Consider the following 14,048-nt stretch of genomic DNA (forward strand, 5'->3'; position numbering starts at 1 on the left):
AAGCTTTCAAATTAAGATTTTTAGCTATAGCATAGGACTACACTAATAACTTCAACAAAACTAGAAGTACAAAATTATTTATTAGCTAGCCTTGCTATCGGCTCCTTCATTTGTTCCTATTCCTGTTCTCCTTAAGGAAAAGTCACAAAGAATAGACACAGTACTTTTTCTGTTGGAAAGAAGTTCATAGTTTTACTTGGGGACAAGATTACCATGCATTAGCAGAAACACCTTCTTAATTAGGCCTCCCAATACTGCCTTTCATCCACTGTCTCTCTATAACAAAAATATCTGCATTTTCAAGAGTGGTCTTCTCTCTTTTAAATTAAACCTCATACGTGTTTCAACAGCTTATTAAAAAAACTTGATACCCAAAACTGGTGTTAAAACTAGCATAACAAACATGTTTGCCTACACTATTTGTGTGTGTAATATATATACACACACACACACTCAGGAAATGCAATATTAACATAAGAAACACGAATATTAGAAAAGTCATGACAGTTATTTTTTAAACTGACCATTTTGAGTTCTATTTTGTGAAACTTAAGTTTACAAACAGACTTTAAGATACAGGCATGTACAACCTGATGTCATCTGCAGAAAAGAACACAATGCTTTTAGCTGCAGAAAAACTTAAAAAGTGCAGTAACTGAACGGGCAAAAAATAAAGCTCGTCTGAATGTTAGCTGAACAATAATGTCTCTTCAGCAAATTGATCCCAATATCGCAGAAAAAATAATATACAAGCTAATTAAATTTTAAAATCTAAATCTCTTCTTAATTCCGGCATAAAGATGTAATTGAAATGGGTAGTTTACTTGTGATTATATTCTGTGTTTTAAAAATCAAAGAATTATTTGTTTATTCACTGTAAATGCTACAGAATTCTCATTTTTTCCCTTTAGTGGTAACTATTAGCATATAAGATCTGAGGATAAAATCTTACACTAATAGAAACACTTTCCTGCATTGGTTTCATCGGATCCTTTTAGGCAATTTAAACATTCTAAATCAACTACTGATAAAAGTCTACCCCAGCATTACATGCACAAAAATGTTATCACCAGAAGTTTAGTTGATTTAGAGTCATGAAGGTAATGGTAGAGGCAGGAGCTATTCCATAAACCATCTGATATTTTCCACTATAACAATGCCTGACTGATTTAAAAACTCCAAGACACTACAGGCATCATTTTAAGTACAAAGAGTGGTTTATATCAGGACATTAAGCTACTGTACCAAACAATTACAGTAGCTACTATCTGATTTGCAATTCCACATGTCCATCTTCTGATGGATCATTTTAATGATTTCAGTCTTCCACACCTTCTCACAACAATAGCCTTGATTTAAAAAGCTATTAAAATTAACACATCTAAACTTAAGATCTGGTACCAACAGAAGACCTGGCCAAAAGTTGCAAGATACTGTGTTCTGACTTCCAAAATTTCTGCTCCTACCTTTGCTGTGTCTACCTTGCACCTCAAAATTACTTCTGAATACTGGTGCTCAAATAGCCCACTGAACTTCTGTGAGCACAGCACTAGCAATGAAACATGACTAAATATATTTTCATATGCAAGACAAGATTTCATCTTTCCATGCACATTTTCATCCACTTAAGACCCATCTTTCCGAAATATCTGTAAATCCTATTTATCAAGCTACACATGCTTATGTCACCTAATTCCTTAGTTATTTCTTTTATTCACATGCCTGTAAATTCCCTTGTTATTTGTGATCAGTTTACTAAAATAAAGTGATGCTGTATCAGCCCTAGCAAATACATCACACGTCATTTTAATACAAAGAACCGCAGTTCATTTTTCAGGGGAAAAAACGCACTAAAATTACTTAAGAAAGCTTCTATCATCCAAAAACCCATTTCGTACTATTACATATTTGCACACAATAAGTTATCAGTTAAATGCACATACCGTCTACAGATCTCTGAAAGGAAACTGGTAATACAGAACTCTCTTTGCAATAGTTTAACGCCAATAAAAAGACGAAAACCCTACTTACTGAAACAGCTATCATGGTGCTGTCAGGCCGCCATTCTGCTTGTTTGTACGGTCCAAACTGAGAAGCTGCTTTTGACAGTTCCTTGTAACTCACAATTAATACACTGGGCTGAAAGGAAAAAAAAGAAAGCAACACAATAGTAATTACATCTTCTGTCTAGAAGGAATGGAAACTATAAACAGTTATGTTTCCTTATCAGTATATTTCTCTTGAAAAGGGAAGTTAAAAGATTAATGAGTATTTGACAATGCATAATACAGTAGCGGTTTCAAAGAGAATCTATGGTGAATTCTTGCCACACTGTCATTCCTAATCTCAGTCTTCTAAATAAAGGGTACTTGAATAAAATAGTTCATTTGCCCAGTCATTACAGAGTACAAAAGTAGATTCAAGTTACACAAAGCATAACTGATACATAAGATGAACAAAAGTGTCTCTAGTAGGTTCTAATAATGAAAAGGACTGTCAAATTAGCTAAGATGAAACATTCTACATAGAGGACTTGGTACAATCTATCTGTATTGTTTCTACTAAATGAATGGACCATTGTATTAAATAGAATGATAACCAGAGAATTTGTTTTATATCTCTTCAAGAAAAGGTTGCCAGAAATCATGCAGAAAAAACACATCTCAAGTTCACTGCAGAGATTTTGCATATGAGACGCAACTGTTGGCACCTTTCTTCTTGGGAATGGAGAAGAGCTCTGGAGTCACGAGGCCCAAAAAATGCTACCAAAGGCACCAAGCCTTCATTCCCTTTCTTGAAAACGATTTGGAGCTGTGACGTAAAAACCTAATGGAAGGCTATCTTTTCTTGCTCCTATGCTTAGAAACAGATCTTAAATATATTTATGGAGGAAGAATGTTTGCACTTTCTTGCTCTTGAACCAATAACAACTTTCAGCTTAGATAGGTATTCCCGTCTGCTACACTCCACCACTGGGAAAGAGGGAAGCAGAAAGATATGTGCTTACACATTAGTCAGATCACAATTGTACATCCTCAGCTTTCAGCTAAATTAAACAGGCCACGCTTTTCGTAAAAGAAACTCCTCCCCAATGTTGCAGGAGATGAACTTTCCCTAACCATATGAATGCTGATTTTTCTTCAGAGCTTTAGCAGCAAGCTCTGTACCAACAGGAGCACACTTCTCCAGCTGCTGGAAGGGAAAGAAAAGGCTGAGTAACAGACACTCTTTTTGCCGAAAGGAGTCACAGATCCATCTGGCAACACTCATCACCTGCCATGAGGTCCAGAGATGATGGCAATTTACTACTGTTCTTCGTCTACTAGCTCAAATGGCAAAAGCTGGCACAACAAATCTAAAAAGATTAATTCTACCCCAAAATCATGTCTGTCTGCACCATACCCCAGAATTAGGGGAGTATCTTATACCATCACATTTGGAACCAATTGCTTCAGTTTCCTTTCAGAATATGCAGAGCTACAAACAAATTAGCGTGAAATTAAGTAATCAAATACTTTCACCATGCATATAAATTAGGAGTTTAATTAATGGCACATAGGCCTTGGTAAATTTATAGTATAACCTTGTTTTCTGTAAACAGTACCATCACTTAAATTTTAAAGCTACACAGAACCGAATTACCACAAATACAGTTCAGTATTTACACTGGAAAATATAACAAGCAAATTAAATCTTAACTAAGAACTATTTACACTGGCTTTTTCAATTCAGATGGCTTCTTTTGCCGCTAGTTGTGAATCAAGTAAACTAACGTTAAATAGACTACTCTTAGCAGAATCTTCTTGCTTGTTCTTCTAAGTACATAGCCTTTCACTTAAACCCAGGTCAAATGCCTTAGATAAAGTGCCTTGTGACAGCACAATCGTGGTAATCTGCTCTAGTGATTGAGACCAACCTCTGAGCACTCCTGTGCTTCAAGCATTTTAGCAGCAAGCAAAAAATATTTCAGAACCTCATTAATGCACAATGATTTTCTTCCTATGTTCTTACTTTCACAAAACATAATGACAGTATTTATACTGTAATGTTCTTGTGACATTTATTTATGAGAAAGCTGCTATTATACCTCAGAATCTGGAAGAACATTCTACTTACATAGCAGCTGTAAAATTTATACAAAATAGACATCTAGATTGATTTCATTTTGTGTTTTGCAGATGAAGAGTAAAGGAGTTATCATTAGGAGTACATATAAGCATTTTGGATCTTTCTGCAGATTCAGTAGCCTTCTTTCTTATTAGCAAGCAGTTCCGTTTCTAATTCAATAGGTCCAAAAGTCTACCTAGCTAATGGTTAAACTGTAATTATTTCACTAATGCAATTTATTTCCACATACAGAAACTCAAAAAAAAAAAAAAAATCAATCTTCCTCTGTGAAGAAAACACCTGACTCATAGACTTTCACTCCACAGGTTTACAGCACAGCTACAGGGCAACCTGCTCTCCTGCTCTGCTCTTGCAGAAGAAATAGAAGCAGCCATTTTACATCTGAAGCCATTTCTTACTGAAAAAAAGAGTGACCTAACAGGTGTCAGAGCACAGAATTCTGTTTTATAAACAGGAGTCTATCGGCCTAACTTTAAGTATTTGCCTCAAGTGAAACAACCCATTTAACACACATTTAAACAAAAAAAACAGATGGGTCTAGTTAGTACAATGCCTTTCTCTGGTTAGTATTAGATAGTTAAGTTATAGTCTGTACAGAAGCAGTAGTTATTTAGATTTCATTACACAGAATTTTTCCTAAATTTTAACATTTGTTTCTGTTGTGAAAACCAACTCCCTATAGCACCTTCATAACAAACCAAAAAAGCACGTGGAGTTTTGTCCTCTTCACATTTCTGCACCACCTATTGAAAACTAAAACAAATCTAGTTAAGCACAACTGTAATGAAACAGTCTCAAATAAGTCAAGCCATTGATTCTCCTTCTTTGCAATGCTTAAAATTTCCTTTCACTGAAGTTTTAATGGCTGAGTCCCAACTTTTGAAGAAACTGATGTTTCAAGAAACACAGGAAGTGACCTAGCAAAAAAAACCACAGTTGTTCAAAAAAATTGTCTACTTATTGAAAATAAACACCTTTGGTTTTTAAGGAAGGAAAAACTGAAGACATTCTGTGCAAATATTAAGTAATTCTTTCACTCAAACTGCAACCTAAAGCTAGCAAAAGCTTTCCAAAACAGATGAGAAGCGTATCTGGCATTTCACAATCTGCTGCAGAGAATATCTAGCATTTTGATATAGCATGCTTTGCCTCTCAGGAAGGAATATAAGGTCAGCCAAAACAGAAGCCGACACTCACTTATGAATAGAACAGCGTGGGTGGATGCTCAAAGGACAACGAAAATGAAGGAGGGGGAGGAGGAGGGAAAAAGATAACCTTAAAAAGAATATACTAATATCATCACCAAAGAGTAAACAAATTCTCCAGCGTGCTCCAGGATTAAAAAGATGGCAATACAATACAACTTCTTGTTCCCATAGTTCAATATATTTTATTTCCTTCCCTTCTTATCCACCGCTCATCTATCTTGCTTCCATCCTCCACCCTTTCCACAGGTCCCCTACTCTGAAATCTTTATGTTTCTCAATAAATACTTCCCGGCTTAAAAAATGCCTTTTTAAAATTACTTATGTCAGATTACGACAGCATTCATAGCAGGCAGATGAAAGCAAATATGATGACCAATTCTGAAATACAGGAGCTACATCATTTATAAAACAGTAATGTAGCAAACCAGCTTAACAGGCAAAGACACCTAATTCAAAAAACTACTTTAAAAACCCCCTTTTGTTTCATTGTAAGTTGCTGAAAGATTATTCAATAAGAATTCCTTTGGACTTCCAACTCAGAAATATGAACTCTTCGTCAACATCAGGCCAAAACAAAACAATACTACAACAAACACAAAGTGAAAGTATTTTAAAATTGATGGGTTTATTTAACTCTACCTGCCAGAATATACCATATTTTCCATATCCTTTCTTTAAGCAATAAATAGTCTCATAAGACTGCATCATATGAAGTGGCTTTTGCAAAGAGATCTATCAAGATATACAAACCCTACATCAAAATCTCTCTGCATGCTAGACGTGGGATATTCCTGGTTTACTTCTTCAAACACAAGCATTCCACAATATGTGATGTGAATGCACATTGAGCAGACATTTAAATCCCAAACTAAGATATGAATGCTGCTCTGAACTGGCTCTCTTTAAATAGCACAAGTAGCACAGACTTGAACAGCAACCCTCACAGGAACGAGCGACTGTCTTTAATCGAGGTGTATAAAAGCATTCAAATATAATAATACATTAGGCAACTGGAGAGAGGTACAGTCATTGTTTGACAGAATATACTATAATGAAAACAAAGGTTTTCCTTAATTTAGATTCTGTGGTTTGACTGCTGCAGGCTAACAGCAAATTGTGCATGTAGTACATTTAACAAGTTAAGTAGGTCAGCAAATACAGTGTAAAACTACTGCACAAAGTCTGAGAATTAAACATCTAACAGCATCTTTGGATTCAGATCCTGAAGCCCGTTAGTGTTCCTTAATTTTCAGTCGCTCTCTTAACACTAATTCACTTGAACCCAGAAGAAAAGAGAGAAAGAGCAGGACAGGAACATTGCCATTTATAGTCATCCCAAAAATTAATAAAACCATGAAGTAACACACTCTCTCAAGCTTGCAGATGTACCTGTTAGACACCAGCAGACTCTTAATTTTTACACAAAACAAAGAAGTAGTTATTACAGTTGCATTAAATATGAATAGCAACACTGTGTCCTAGGCAAGGATAGCAATGTCTTAAGCAGTTTACAAACTTATGCATGGAAAAAAAGTTACATGAATTCTTAAAAATACTGATAAAGTTTTACAGAACTATGTAATTTCTGTCCAAATAATACTTAAGAACTTTGCAAAGTTCTGGATGTTTTGCCTAGCCTATACACATCCAACATGTTCAACTCCAAACCACATTTTTCTTCTGCCCTTTTTATTCTAAACATAAATCCAGAGGAACTTGAATTTTTTTTTCGAACACAAGTTATGCAATCCTTAATACCTCCTTTTCTTTCTTTTATAGGATTCTACTCATCAGTTCTCCTCCATCAATTCACTTCTACCGATTTACTTACGGAATAATTTTTTGCATTTAAATTATAGTTGCCAAACACCAAATATCTGGAAGACAATCAGTCTTCTCACAACTGCCATGTCTAGGAAGAAATTCTTACATGTGCTGAGAGCATGCAGTGGTATCAGCAGCTAACAACATAGTATTATGTACATTTTTTTCTTCTTAACAGAACTAATAAGAATCCTGCATGGCCACAGATAAATGTAAAAACCCTTACATTCTCATCTTTTAACAATTCAGTATTCTAAACATTAACATTTAATCTCACTCAGAATCAGGAGGCAATTTCTTTCAAAAAACACAGATGAACTGTTTTGTCTTACAAGACAAATCTTTCAATGCTGTGTTAGGCTGTAAGCACAAGACAAAAATCAAACGTACACTGTTCTGATGAGCTTACAGTCTAAGTGACAGGCTGCAAGAAAACAGACCCAAGGGCTGGTGAAATTGCACATTGTATTTTGTCATTAAATGGCTTGTGCTCCACTTTTAAGGTTGAAGCTTCATAGGTTTATAAAGTTATAAAAGGTTAAATCGAGAAAGAAAAAGTACACCAGCGTAAGAAAGGAAGATTCATTGGTACGGACCACAAGAAGAAGAAAAGAACACAGAGTATGAATAGCTATTTTGTAGTTAACACAAATACAAGGTAGTGGTAAAAAAAATATTCTAAAAATGTGGTTAATTAGAAAAATATCGCTTAAAGCTTTAATTGAGTTTTAAAATACAGCAGAAAGTTTAGAATCAGCAGAGTATCCATCCAAGAAGCATAACACGCACAACTTCCAATGACATGCTTCACATAAGCTGCTGTGAAAGAGCAAAAACTGAAGTGCATCAGAACCATCTAGCAGATGACAGTCACTGCCTCTCACAAGCAAAGGTTTTCAGTTAATCTACTGCTCAGAAACGCTGACAATATGAAAGGTCATAATCTGTAGTTTTTTGCTGTTCCGCAGACCCATGAACTATAAAGTGCTTAAAGTTTAAGTTAAATAGAACTCTGAGATGAAGACCAGATTCACGAAAGCTCTAACCTCATCTCTGATCTTGTACTGGCAAAAAACTTCAAGAGCAACTGCTTGCAAAGTCAAAACCCACAGCTGAAGATGTTCTTCTCTTCATTCACATAATTCTACAATTTTTTTGAAGGGTCATCTATTTGATATTAAGATAGGATAAACCAAAAACTGTAAAGACGTACTGAATATTAACATGAGAACTTTATATTTCATGTGACAAACTCATCCATCTAATAGGTATTTTCTCTTTTTTGTTAATTACCTAATCATAAATGCAACTTCATAATAGGAGCAACAGCACACCCAGTGCTCTTAGTAAAGTACAGATAGAAATGGCCTTCTCAGACCAGTACCAGATGGGTATCTGTAAGAAGTCAGCATTTCAGAAGTTAAATTACCATGGAAAAAAAAACACAACAGAAGAAGCAAGACACGGTAGTTTGCACTGATGCCGTCTGTGCCATACTGTTCACAATAAGCAACCACATGCGTCACTATGAAGATGTCTGTTGTCCATTTTCCAATCAAATTTCAGATAAAATGCTACAGATTGTATCTCATCCTACCTAGGAAAAGGCCACATACAGTAATTCAACAGTTATTTTGCTTAGAGTTTTGAGACGAATGCATGATCCTGAAAGCATAACCCTGGAAGCCTAGTTAGTTTTTTCTTTTAATAGCCACCTGTAATAAATAAGATTAGAAAAAAAGTGCAGTTGTTTCTTTTAAGTGTCTATTTACATATCACATTAACTATAAGCACTGGTATTACAAATAACCTCTTTTATACTGTGCCAAAATTCCAGGTTGGAGAGAGCATTTCTCTAAGGGAAGCACAGATCCCTGTTTTCAATTTGTTTCAAGCATGTAACAAGCTCTACTCTAACACTGAACCAGTTAGAGACTGAAAAGCACAAGAAGAGTGCATTAGAAGAGTTGCCTGAACATAAACTAATTCAGCATTCAAAACAAACAGATTATTCTGTCATCTAAGATTCTGATATGTACGTTTTCCCATAAGCTTATAGTTCATTTGAGTGATCTCATTCTATGTCAGATTACCACAAAAACCAGGAATATTTAAACACAAGGGTAGATATAAATACTAAGTTGGTAAACACCTAGGCAGTTAGGAAATTTTCCTCAAAATGAATAATTGAGCAAGCTATTTGGACACCAAGGAGCTTGCAAAACTGGTTATGACAGGCCGTCCAACCACCTCCAATAGTTTTCATTAAATATTCAGGGCCAGTACTTATTACTGTCACGAGTCTGTTAAGATTAAAGAAAGGAAACACTGGACTATATTTGTACATACAAGTGTGCCATCAGACTCTATTTCTGTTCCACTTACTTTGCTGTTCAACATTTACAGGGGGAATTCATCTCCACACCTCTGTCACATCTCCTTCAGCTGCACACAGCTTACCTCAGTATCTAGTGCCCTGTGGGTGAATATCTAGGATTCACTGAACTGCCTCAAGTTCTTAGTTCATGAGATAACCAAACTGATCTAAAATTAAAGGCCACTGCTGTCAAAGGAGTAATGCTTTCAGTGAGCCAACTACAATGCTCCTTTGATCCCTCCATGAGCAGAAAAAAGCAGGTTTCTATTTGTTCAGCAAACTGAACAGCCTCATAAAAGCCAATACCAGCTCCAAAAATACAGGTCTAAGCAGGAAAGATGACGACCCTTCAGACTGCACAACTGCCTCATGAAACCCTCACCTGCAGTACCCAAGCCAATTAACTGCCTCCTTTTAACATTTCAGAAAGTTTCTTTCATGAACTGAAGTTTCGCATTTCAAACGCCCCAGTACTTAACATTAGCAGAATAAAAAACCCTCAACAAGCTTTCCACTTCTGTCAATGAAAACAGTTTCAGTGGCTTTCAATGTCAATTAATCTTCTAAGGTACCTAAGCCATAAATTTCTTATGAAATACTGAATAAAACCACTTAGATCAGCTGTCTCCAAACTGGGGCATGTGCCAGACAATACACTGGAGAGCAAGAAAAAAAAAAGTTTATGCCAACGACAAATAAAAATTAAAAGTATTGTTTATTTCATCTTTATCTCATTCTGTTTTAAATCCTGTTTTGTGTCTGTTTTATAACATACAAATAAGTATACTACTAAACATATACAGTTTGTAAGGAAATACACACACATTGGGGGTGCATGCCCAAACATCTTTTATCAGTATCAGCATGCAGTCAAGTAAGTTCACCGCTCATCAGTGGTCTTTGTATCCACAATCTAGTCTCCCCCTTCAAAACAAGTTAAATTGTCTAGAACTTTTTGGCTCAAAGTCACCAGGAGAATTCCATCTGTTTTTACACACACCATGTAAATCAGCTTCTAAGCTTATCACCTATATGGCTTCCAAACCAGAAAACAATCCACACTTCGGCATAAACTTTCCCTAATGTTCGCTCTTAACACACAGTAGATGAAAAGGAGCTTTAAACATTACTACTTCACTTGAAAAACACACAACACTGAATATAAGTTCACAAGCCTGAACGTATTTCAAAGGGCCCCTTGTTCTTGAAAACCTCAAGACAGTTTCGCCAGCCTCACATCCTTATTCTTACAGGAAACCTTTCATATATATTTGAGACAGTAATAAGTCTTAACAAGGACATTAGCCTAAAGGCTTTTCCACTTCGCAAAACTGAATTAGTTCAACCTGACCAGAACTTAGCCTTGTTCTAAAGATACTTCTGACAAATGGTAACATTTTCTATAATGTAAAAATTTTTGTTTGTTTCATAGAAGTTCAACATATGACTTTAATATTCACCTGTTTAAAAAAAAAAGAAAAAAAAGAAAAACAACACACTATGTTTAACAATAATGCAAAAGATTCTTATAAAGAGATTACCACATTTTATAGTCTAAACTCAGTTACTGACCAAGTCTGGCAAAGTCAGCATGTTCCTTAAAAACACCCATGACACACTGGAACCAAAACGTGTTGAGAAATTTTTAATGACCTGTAAGTTTGCTCAGCCTTTTTTTTGCAACAAGTGAATTCTTCCAGCGTTCTGCCTCCTGCCAATTATACCTTGTTTAACATTTCAAAACAAGTCCAAACTTGTAACATAATGAAGGCAGTCCTCAGGAACGGACCATAAAGTAAACTGCCTTCTGGACAATAGTACACATCTACAGAAGCATTCTACAAGCCTGTCCTCATTTATGCATTTTCCCAGAAAAGGCCATCAATTATGCTTTGTTGACAGCTACAGCTACAGCTTTAACAGCTAGAAGACTGTGTAATTTACCTACAGTAGGTGCCATGAAGCTAAGGGACCGCAGGCCACACGATGCTGTTCACACAGCATAGTTACTGGGCTGACACTCCCTGGCTGGATACTTGTCGAAGTTAAAAAAGACAGCCACAGCAGCAACCCACCCAGGAACCAATTATCAGCCACACAGAGCAAAGCAGAAGGCAAAGTGATGAAACCTCTGCATAAATCAAAAGAGGATTTTAAGGCTGTGACTGTTGTTTGATACCTTTCTATACCGGCTTTCTAAAATTGGATTTTTACTTTTCTCTGTAATCCGAGATGAACTCTGAAAATTATCTGGAGTCGCAGATATTTTTAGACAGAGAGGGAATCTAATTAAGGCAGTATTTAAGAAGATCCAGCATCAAAATTTAAAGTCAATACCCTAGTTGTTTCATAAGACTGCATCAAACCAAATTGACATGCAGCACTTTTATGTCACCAAACTAATTCAAAGCTCATTTAAAGCAACGCATTTGATGTCAATTGTACACGGTTTCAAAACTGGATGTTGCTAGAGCAGCAACTTCCATTCAAAAGCCGTGTCAATTCTTATGTTCACGGTCACAACGTACCTGACTTGTAATGGTAAAAGGGAAAGTTATTTAACTTCTTACGGGTTATGTAATTGTGCAGTGTTACAGGTAGTTCTGCTTTGCAAAAGTAGGTGCTTCGTTATGTTCTGTTTGTATGATCTCTTACGTAAAACGCAAAACATACGAACACGAAATCCATGAAGCACACTTGCAAAACCTGCATTGCTACGAGCACCGTCCGCGTTAAGCTTGCCTGCCACTTAAAGTCGACGCTTAAAAAAAAAAAAAAAAAAAAGTTGGGCAGAAGTCTCATTTTTGGGAAGAACCGATGCCAGCTCCGAGCAGATTTACCTTACGCGTCTTCGCAACGCCACAGTGCTACTGGTAAACACCTCGGGTTAACGGCACGGGTCCACCCCAGGGGAGGCCCACCCCAGGGGAGGCCCACCCCCGGGGCCCTGGGGAGCTCTGCGGGCTCCAGCCCCAGGTTTCGCGACCCTTTTACCGACAAGGACGGAAGAGGGGGGCCGGGGCGGCCGGCCGGGGACGCACTCACCCTGCAGTACCAGACGCTGAGCTGGGACGGGGCCAGCACGGCGAAGAAGGCTCTCTGCGGGTCGGTGCGGATGTGGAGGGGCCGCTCGGGGCTCTCCAGCGGGCACAGCAGCCGTTTGGGCCAGCCGCTGAGGAAATACATGGCGGCGGGCTCGCGGGGCGCGGCTCTCGGCGGGCTCTAGCCTAGGCGGGGGGCGGCGGCGGCGGCACCAACCGGGGGGCGACGGTCACCTGCAGCCGGTCACTGCTCGGAGCGCGGCCGGGGCGGCTGCGGGGCCCCCCGCTGCGGCTCCTCGCTGCCGCCGGTGCCTCGCCCGCCCGCTGCCGGCGTCGCTGCGGGGCCCGACGCGGCCGCCGCCATGTCCGTGCCGCCCGCCCCCCGCTCCGGCGTCCGGGCGCTGCGCGGCGGAGGAAGGGGGAGGGGAGAGCAGGGGGCGGGGCCGGGCCGGCAGCCGCCCATTGGCCGCGGCGGCGGCACCGCGCGGAAGTGGCGTCAGAGGCGGGCGAGGCTCCCGCCCCCGGGGGGCTCCGTGTGGAGGTTCCGGGCGGAAAGGCGCGCGGGGAGGGGGCAGCGGGGGGTTGCGCAGGCGCCGAGAGGCGCGGCGTGTGCGCATGCGCGTGGGGCGGCGGCGGGGGCCCAGAGCAGAGCAGGCTGAGGGGAGGCCTCATGGCGGCCTGCAGCTCCCTCACGAGGGGAGCGGAGGGGCAGGCGCTGAGCTCTGCTCTCTGGGGACAGCGACAGGACCCGAGGGAACGGCATGGAGCTGGGACAGGGGAGGGTCAGGCTGGGGGTTAGGGAAAGGTTCTGCACCCAGAGGGTGGTCGGGCACTGGGACAGGCTCCCCAGGGCAGTGGTCACGGCACCGAGCCTGACAGAGCTCAAAAAGCAATTGGACAACGCTCTCAGACACATGGTCTGATTTTTTGGGTGGTTCTTTGGGGATCCAGGAGTTGGACTCGATGATCCTTGTGGGTCCCTTCCAACTCTGGATATTTTGTGAATCTATAATTCTGTGAATAAATAAACGTGAAGGCATCAGTGCTGGGATGAGGCTTCTCTCCTGGTTCTGCCACTGACAGGAGGACAGGAGTACGGCTGCTTGCTTGCACTTCAGCCCTGCGAAGCTTTGGAGTGCCTCAGGACACTGAACTGCAAGACGCTTTGCAGAAAGTGGGTCCTTTCGAAGCAAGCCTGCAGCTTAGGAAATGAAAAAAATCATTTAGTGACAACGGAGATCCAAGAAAGATTGTAATTGCTGCTAAAGATAGATTTGGGTAAGAAAGACAGATCTGTGAGTTATCAGAGAAGGTGGTGTCATTGAAACTGTGTTTTGGGGTTTGTGGACAAGAGGAATACAGGTGGAGGGAATAATCACACTTGCAGTGTGTGTGCAGCAGTGTGGTTTTGGCACTGAGTTTCTGCCAGGTGCTGTCACAAGTGTTTCTCCCACCAAGTGATGAGTTAGA

At 39.5% G+C, this 14,048-nt stretch overlaps 1 protein-coding gene across 7 annotated transcripts in view; it reads right to left on the reverse strand.

Annotated features, from left to right (window-relative positions):
* Nucleotides 1-12,990, reverse strand: part of RIC1 (RIC1 homolog, RAB6A GEF complex partner 1) — a 48,222-nt gene extending 35,232 nt beyond the window's left edge. For 4 of the 7 annotated variants that reach the window (XM_083819002.1, XM_083818999.1, XM_083819001.1 and 1 more), the window contains exons 1-2: nt 12,583-12,989; nt 2,032-2,139 (exon numbers count right to left, since the gene is read on the reverse strand). In XM_083819002.1, the coding sequence (XP_083675128.1) occupies nt 2,032-2,139; nt 12,583-12,723 (249 nt within the window). In that variant the 5' untranslated portion in view covers nt 12,724-12,989. Of the gene's footprint in view, nt 1-2,031; nt 2,140-12,582 lie in introns of all 7 variants that reach the window. The other 3 variants (XM_083819000.1, XM_083819003.1, XM_083819004.1) reach the window with 1 other exon arrangement.
* Between the last annotated feature and the right edge of the window lie 1,058 nt (nt 12,991-14,048).

Source organism: Anser anser (genome assembly GCF_964211835.1).
Source record: "Anser anser genome assembly, chromosome: Z".
NCBI classification, from domain to species: domain Eukaryota; kingdom Metazoa; phylum Chordata; class Aves; order Anseriformes; family Anatidae; genus Anser; species Anser anser.